Below are 8,322 nucleotides of genomic sequence, written 5' to 3' on the forward strand. Positions count from 1 at the left end.
GATGAATCTAAACTACACCTTCTCCACAGAGAGATGCAGGTGGGCCTTCTGTAGAAGACTAACCTCCATTGGCAATGCAGTGGAAGAAATGACACAATAGTGGGGTCCCATCTTAATCTAAAGAGTGATAAGTTTTTGAAAAAAGTGGACATCTACACAGAATGTCTGTGGTGGTAAGTTTTTGGAAAAAGTGGACATCTATGTAAACTGTCTGTGGTGGTGTCCCATCTCAACTCTAAAGATGTTATGTATAACCCCAAAATAAAAGGCAATACAAAGAATCATTATCATTTGATTACAACATCCTACCAATCCTTTAAACTTAGAGTAATGCAAATTCTTTAAGAACTCTATATCTCCTTCCTATATCATTTTGTCAAGAAGGCTTATGAGCTCATCGGACCAACCATAGCTCTTCCCAATTGTGTACTGCATAGTGCCTTCCTTTGGATGTCCTCCCTTTGCTTTCACTTCCTTCTTTCTTCCAAATTCTAGAGAATCCTCTATGAGCCTTGAGAGAGGTCCTAGGCAAAAGGGGGCTATGGGTGCTTTATTCTATAATGATACCTTGTACTTACTCAATTTGGAAGCATGAATCTATCTATCATGTAGGTAACCTAGTATGGATTTATTAATGCCTTGACTTCTTAATTTCTCAATGCATCATTATGCACTCACACTCACACACCAAAATCCACATGTTGGTCTTCCCTTAATACCCTTAGCAATGAATAAATTGTATTCATAAAACTTTCCTATTAATCCCCAAAGGGTTTGTTTGTCAACTATGTCTAAAAGTGTAAACTTTGAAAACCTAAAACTTGAACTCTTTTCCAAAATCCTAAAAATATTATTGATGGTTATTCTCTGAGCTTTGAAGACTTAGATGGTCCTTTAATCACAACCAAAAATAATCCTTTTTTTCCCCCTTGGAGCATGGAGGAACTAGAAATGGAAATCATGTCCTTTTGGAGCATGGAGGAACCAGAAATGGAAACTACGCCCTATTCCCCAAATTATGCATAACATCCCTTGGAGCACGGAGGAACTAGAAATGGAAACTATATCCTTTTCCCCAAGTTATGCATAATAACCCCCGAATTCTTCCCCACAAATCCATCGATTTTCATCAGAGGTTTTTTGCAAATTATGGGCTCCTTAAGCTCTTAAAATATTCCATATTCTCCCTTCACCCAACCCAATTGACATAATGCAAAAATATTTAATAGAGCCCAAGTTATATGCTCTAAAATTTTCCCTGAAGAAATCCCATGCAACCTCAAATTCCACAAGGTGATACATGGTGGGGGAGAAAAGAATACAAGTGGAATATATCCCACATATCTTATCAAACTTTTGGATCTTTATAGGCCAAAAGAGATATTTCCCTTCTTTGAACAAGTGAGAGGGAGAGAGAACATGTGTGGTCTCTCCTTCTTCTCCCCACACGACTCATGGGTGTGTCTTTGCATTGTTGATTGTATGTTGTCACCCCTCCTTGTGTACCACGTTGCATGTATGTGGGAATTTGCCTTGATGGATGCCTCCCTTTACATTGTGGCATTAGATCCCCTTTGCCTCAAGAATTGGTCTTAATTGGTAGCATTTGATATTAGTTGGATCCCATTACTGTCAATTAAGGCCTCAATCGATAGCAATTGCTATCGGTTGTGTAATTCTCCCAAGAAGACGCACACTAGCCGACTGTCACGACCCATTACCCGCACGTGCTTCTCTCTCTCATCATGCCTGCAACTCCAGGTGATTCTCCCCAAGGAGACGCTGGCAAGAAATTCGTCCTTGAATCCAAAGGTATGTGTGTGCACTTCCCATACTTCTTGTAATGATAAGGGATGACGCACGGCCTTTCTTTATTAACGAGCGTTTTGGCACATCATTCTGTTCTTTGGCTAAGCTTAACGAAGCAAACCTTCTGGCCAGTCATGCCATACACACACTACAGTCAATAATGATGTACGTGGAGAAGGATTTTTTTCCAGGCTTATGTTGATAAAGGTCTTGAGCCATGATAACCTGATTAACCCATATGGTGATATGGGTCTTGTTGCCGGGCATGATACTTGATTGATGGTTATAATGCTTTGCAGGCACATGGGTTCATGCTGGCTATCATCTTACTTCTGCCACAGCTGGTCCGCCCCTCCTGGCATTGCCTTTTGCCATGGCATGCTTGGGATGGGCCCCTGGTATTCTTGCCCTGATTATAGCAGCTGCAGTTTCTTTTTACGCCTGCTACTTGTTATCTCTTACCATGGAAGAACTGGAAGCTCGAGGAATTCGCTGTCTCCGCTTTTGGGATGTTGCATTGCATGTTATGGGTACGCAATCTGCCACTTGCTTTGTTGAGCGTACCATGGTTTGGGCAAAGTATTAATGTGGGAAATGCACTTGCTTGTTGTTGGGGAGAGGAGGGGGTGGGGGGGGGGGATGAATTGAATGAAATGAAAATATATTATTGTAGGAAACAATGCTTGGGTTAGCTACGGCTATGGTGGCTGGAAGAGAAACATGGCTATGGTGTTGAACTCGAGAGTGACAGAAAGCGTGTATGAAAAGAGACACTAAGCAAAAGGTAAGACTAGCAAGGTAACGTGTGTATTTTCCATTCACTAATGTGCCTCTTTAATAGGAAAATACAAGTGGCCTCAATACATCATGAGTGATGTCACATCAAGGTGACCCATGTGCCAAGTTGCACCTTCTAGATACATCCTCCATTGATAGTGAGCCTTCCCATGCTAGAGGACCAAAAGATACATGTGAAGGACTATCATTCCAACACCCTCCCATAGTGCAAACATGGCATCTTTTGGCTTATGTGGACTTAGGTTAGATTTTTACAAATGTCGAAATCAAGGTGCCAAGGGAAAAATTCACAGACACACACATCTACTAGATCAAGTACACTCATACAACCAGAGATATGGCCTTGCTTCAAACACACCCCCCTCCAGGGCTATCTCTCCTGCTGCTGCTGTGTCAATTATAAATCTTAGACTCATGGTCTAGTTTCTCAAGCTAGTCAGGGGAACCCCCTCTCAAAAGATATCTCTCCTCACCTATGTCATGAGTTTTTCTCATGCTGATGAGGGGTTCCACATGAGTAGGGACAACCAAACAGGAAGAAGGACCAAACAACCATACACATTTCACATGGCCTACATCATAGGTGACTAGAGGTGATTACAACTAGAACAAGTACTTGATCTAGGGTATCATGCAAACAAATGTTCCAAACACAAACAACACATAACAGAACAGAACACAACATATTTCTTGGACTTTAATAAGCCCAAGCATACACATAAAAACAACACATGCAGATTTGACACACACAAGAACATAGATTTGTGCTTTGTAGCACCACATTTTTCTTCACCCTTCTTTAATAGGAAAACACAAGTGGCCTCAATACATCCTGGGTGATGTCACATCAAGGTGACCCATGTGCCAAGTTGCACTTTCTAGATACATCCTCCATTGATAGTGAACAGCATAATCCCTGTTTAGGACAGCATTTAGGACAACATCATCATCATCACGAGCACGAGCACGAGCATATCATCATCATCGGCATGCTAAGCATCATGGAGGGAATGGGAACCTAGTCAGCAGCCATAAGAAGGCTCTCAACAGCGATCGGCAGCCACATGGGCACCCCAGGCAGTGAGTCGGCCAGCAGATGGGGCAAGCATGGAAGTAATCACAGCATTTTAGATAGCATTTTATGAATATATTTTGTCCAAATGTAGCCGACAGCAGCAACAATAGACCAACCAGCATCCTCTAGCATATATAAGTAGAAGTTAGCAATTTGCATTATCATTCACCTTTTGAAGAAGTCTAGCAGTTAGCATTAGCATGTAGACGGCCAAAGGTCACCACTACAGGGTAGACCAAGGGCCTTGAAGATGTACAGTTGTCACCTTTTTGTACCATAATACAATAAAACCCTGACACCAACTCTCTCTCTCTCTCTCTCTCTCTCTCTCTCTTCTCTCCTTTGTCTTAATCATGTTCATTCAGCATCTTGTTCTTAATGAGGCTTAAGGTTGTGGATCAATACAGCAAGGCTTCTGCGCATGCAACATTGGTATCAGAGCATTCAGGCTCAGCCACTCAGCATAGTCCCAAGGAGGTGCACAGATCCATCAGAAGAATGCAGCTAGGGTAGCATATGGAGTGGTCTGCAAAACAGGCAAAGCTGGAGGAAAGCATTCTCTAGGAGTATGTACTCCGAACGAGTATATCATTAGCTCTTAGATCAGTTTCAAAGGCCTAGCAACAAGCATGATCAGTTCAGACCCGCCACTGTGTTAAGGGAAAGGGACAGTAGGCATGAGGAGAGTAGTGGAACATGCCTGGGGAGACTAGTGGAACAGATGCTCAGTTCTTCAGCAAGACTTGGAAGTGGAGAAGTTCTTGGTGCGTGTTACTACGGCCAACCTCAATGCATGTAACATCCGTGTTAAGACGCAACAGGCCTTCTTTAAACCTTTACTTTGGTGAGATCTTTAGCATCCAGCCAGCATATCAGTCAGCATATGTGCAGTCCTATAGCTATCCTAGACTTGCATCAGTGGTGGCTGAGAAGAGCCCTTGGATTGGTGGATTCTCAACCGACATACTGTCTTCCTCGTCCTTGCGTGGTAATCATAGCTCTTGTTCTCAAGCATTGTACAGAAGTTCTCCAAAGACGTAATGCAAGCAAATACTCCTACTTGCAAGAGGGGGCCCTTCAGTTTTTTGGGACCCAATACTGTGTCATCTACATTCTCTTCTCTCTCTCTACTTAGTGATTGGATGCTAAAGATCTCACTAAGTAAAGGTTTAAAGAAGGCCTTGTTGTGTGTTACGACGGTCAACCTTAGTGCATGTAACATTGGATGTTTGCAAACAAAGGGGCATATGGGGATTGTCCATCCTGCATCAAATCTTGTGCATGGGCTGATGTCTAAGGTGGGAAGTAGCATACTGCAAGGTACAACATCTTGAAGCCAAGGATGGCTAAACACATCCACATGAACTGGGTGCACTCATCCTGTCTGATCATTGTGAGTACTTTATGCAATTGGGGCTTAAATAAGCGTGCCACACCTCTTGAGCCAGATACCTTTTAGAGGTATGAGTTTGGCCCCTATAAGCACTCCTAGACATAACTTGACACCTCGGGTAGCCCCCTCTCAAGCCGTTGTTGAGTCTGTGTGAAAGACTATGTCCCTTCGTGTGTAAGTCTTGGCAAAGCCGGCCGGGTTGGACCATAAGGTCCCATTACAGTTCCATGTGGCCATGTGAAGCACATTTTTGGTCATAATTTGAGGAGAGGCCTCTCCGTGGTGGTGTCTTTTCCTACATGCCATACATCAATGAATGGATTGCCCTCGACACCCATCCGAGAGAGAGAGAGAGAGAGAGAGAGAGAGAGAGAGAGAGGATTTGAGCTAATTGTAAGCTCTTTCATACTCGTTATACAGGACCTAGGTGGGCTTATTATGCTGTGGCTCCCTTACAGTACCTAATCTGCTTCATCGTTGTCATAGCATCGATACTACTTGGTGGTGAGACATTAGAGGTGTGTAACTAGGTTCTTCAGGCCCAAGAGAGGTGCTTTTGTTGAGCTTTTGCTCTGTAAGCAATCATGGAGGGATTGTCACAAATTCATCTTAAAGTAAGCATATGCCTCTAGAGGCATCTGCCCAAACATAGCATTGTTTCTCATCTTCCATATTGTCCATAGAGCCCAATATCTAGTCCATAAAAAGAACACACGCACACACACACACACACACACACACACACACACACACACACACAATACAGGTTCACTTCAAGAAGGGGTGATATGTAGTAATGACTGGTTATCTTCTCCTTTCAACATGCCTTCTGTTTTGATTACAGGGGATTTTTAGGGGTGCTGTATCTCATGGACACTTAAGACTATATGAATATACCATCATATTTGGAGCTTCTGCACTTCTTCTGTCACAAATACCATCTTTTCATTCTCTCCGGTACTTCAATCTTTTGTCGATGTTGTTGTGCCTTGGTTTCAGTATTTGCGCCATTATTGGATCCATCATTTCAGGTGAAAGAGATGGCAAACTGCTTACCTCTTTATTTTGAAGATACAGTGTGCAAAAAAATGCTTGTTCATATTCTTGTCTCGGTCATCAAGCTTTTGGCTGAGTGGCTATTGCATGACGCTACCCAGACGAGGGTGTGAGTTGAAACCCAGACACTTTATTTTATACATACACACACACATGCGTGTGCATGCAGGCACACACATGTATGTATGTATATATTCATGTATGTATCGGGGTTTGAATTCTATATATATATATATATATACACATATATATGTATATATATGTGTGTGTGTGTGTGTGTGTGTGTGTGTGTGTGTATATATACACACACACACACATATATATATCACACTTTTATATAAAAAAAGCTGTTTGAGGCTGAAGTATTGGTTCATTCCTAAATAGTGATTTTTTCTACTCCCAGGGTTGGCAGCTCGAGCGCCATCTAAGGATTATTCTATTCAGGGATCACATATTGATATATTGTTTGGGGCGTTCAACTCTATATCCATCATAATGACCGCCTACGCAAATCCAATAATTGTGGAGATACAGGTATGGTGTGCTGATCTCAAGATAAAGCATGTGCTAGAGATTGTAAGAAGAAAGCATGAAATATGCAACATGGAAATATGTAAGCAAGCTCTGGAGTTTCAATAAATTCTGATTGAATGAGGGCTTCACAACTGATTGCGGGCACATGAAGCACCCATGCACAGGATAGGGGCAGGCTTTTGACAAGGGGAGGAGAGACACATGTGTATGTAACTTTTTTCTAAGACCCTTTTGCGTCCGTGGGGCATGGGCCTGTGCTTTGCCTGTCCAGGCACCTTGTGAAATTGAAAAGCAACGGACAGCTTCTTATGCAAGGGCAGCAGATGGACACATGTGAATCCCCCTTTATTTTGATTTGTGTGTTTTTTGTGTAGCCAACACTGGCACCCCCTGTGACAGGCAAGATGTTGAAGGGATTACTTGTTTGCTACTCAGTTGCACTGTCCACCTTTTTCTCGGTTGCCATTTCAGGCTACTGGGCCTTCGGAAATGCTGCAGAAGGGATCGTCTTCAGCAACATGGAACCCTTAGTGCCCAAGTGGCTCTACATTCTTGGCAATGCCTTTGCATGCCTACAACTCATTATAGCCACAGTGGTAACACTCTTTTATTATAGGTTTTTGATGGGGCATCCATAGATTGTTGGTATTGCATATGGTGCCTTGTTTGCAGATTTTTCTCCTGATGAGGATATTTTCATTTTGAGCAGGTCTACTTACAACCCATGTTTGCGAAATACGAAGGGCTGGTGGTAGATGTGAATGCAAGAAGGTACTCCTTCCGCAATGTTCTTCTGCGGCTCTCCGGTCGCACCTTTTTTGTGGCCATTGCGATCCTCTTTGCTTCAATGCTACCATTTTTTGCAGATTTTAGTGCTCTGATGGGTGCATTTGGATTTGTCCCATTGTGCATTATCTTACCATTGGTATTCTATACAAAGGTTTTCAGAGGGAAAACCATACCATTCAATACACTGAATTTGGTGAACAGTGTCATCATAGGGCTCGCTTTGATTGTCACAGTTATAGGCTCTGTCGCTGCAATCCGTCAGATAGCATTGGATGTAAATACATACAGGCTTTTCCCTTCCATATAGTTGGTCGAAGTATTGGTTCAAAAAAGCAGTGCTTACAGATCTGGTAAGTAGTTACTCTAAGCACTATTATAATCAATTCAAGAAGTAATAGGTTAATGTCGCTATTGGAAAAACACACACTTTTGGGGCGTCTGAAGCTTGCAGATCTGGCCTGTAAGCTTGCAGAGAATAAAAGGTATTGAACCTTGCAGAGTGTGTGCCCTTGTTACACAAAGAAGTATTTCCATGTATCACCTTTCTTGTAAGATAGACGTCCAAGCATGCCCCCATCATGGGTAGGGTTGCATGGCCTTAATAAATGCTGCCTTTGAATGATTTTGGGCTTTGAATATTTGAGGAGAATGCGCTAAATTTCAAGGCTTGTGACATTTGCAATTGGTTGATTTATTTATGCCTTAGTTGTCGAGAGCTTTTCAAATAATTGAGGGCAATCAGGATTTAAATGAATTGGGTTGATAAAGCACAGGCCTGAGTTATTTAGGGCACTTAATACTCAAGTGCAATTCACGGTGTCCATGAAGATGGTCTCAAAGATTAGGGTTTGGGTTGATTAAGAGTTGA

General features: G+C 42.4%; 1 protein-coding gene across 2 annotated transcripts; it reads left to right on the forward strand.

The window, feature by feature from the left end:
- The first annotated feature begins 1,402 nt into the window (after window positions 1-1,402).
- On the forward strand, window positions 1,403-8,076 carry LOC147619530 (GABA transporter 1-like). 2 transcript variants are annotated; one of them, XM_086773207.1, is made up of 8 exons: window positions 1,407-1,812; window positions 2,109-2,339; window positions 5,496-5,593; window positions 5,920-6,106; window positions 6,535-6,665; window positions 7,040-7,261; window positions 7,375-7,436; window positions 7,532-7,584. In XM_086773207.1, exons 1-8 carry the CDS (start codon window positions 1,746-1,748, stop codon window positions 7,536-7,538), a joined length of 1,005 nt encoding a protein of 334 aa, XP_086629333.1. In that variant the 5' UTR covers window positions 1,407-1,745; the 3' UTR covers window positions 7,539-7,584. The 2 variants fall into 2 exon arrangements, with proteins under 2 accessions (XP_086629332.1, XP_086629333.1); XM_086773206.1 differs by having other exon boundaries at window positions 1,403-1,812; window positions 7,375-8,076.
- The last annotated feature ends 246 nt before the right edge of the window (window positions 8,077-8,322 follow it).

Source organism: Cibotium barometz, chromosome 33, assembly GCF_041138505.1.
Source record: "Cibotium barometz isolate CiBa-2024 chromosome 33, ASM4113850v1, whole genome shotgun sequence".
In the NCBI taxonomy this organism is placed as follows: domain Eukaryota; kingdom Viridiplantae; phylum Streptophyta; class Polypodiopsida; order Cyatheales; family Cibotiaceae; genus Cibotium; species Cibotium barometz.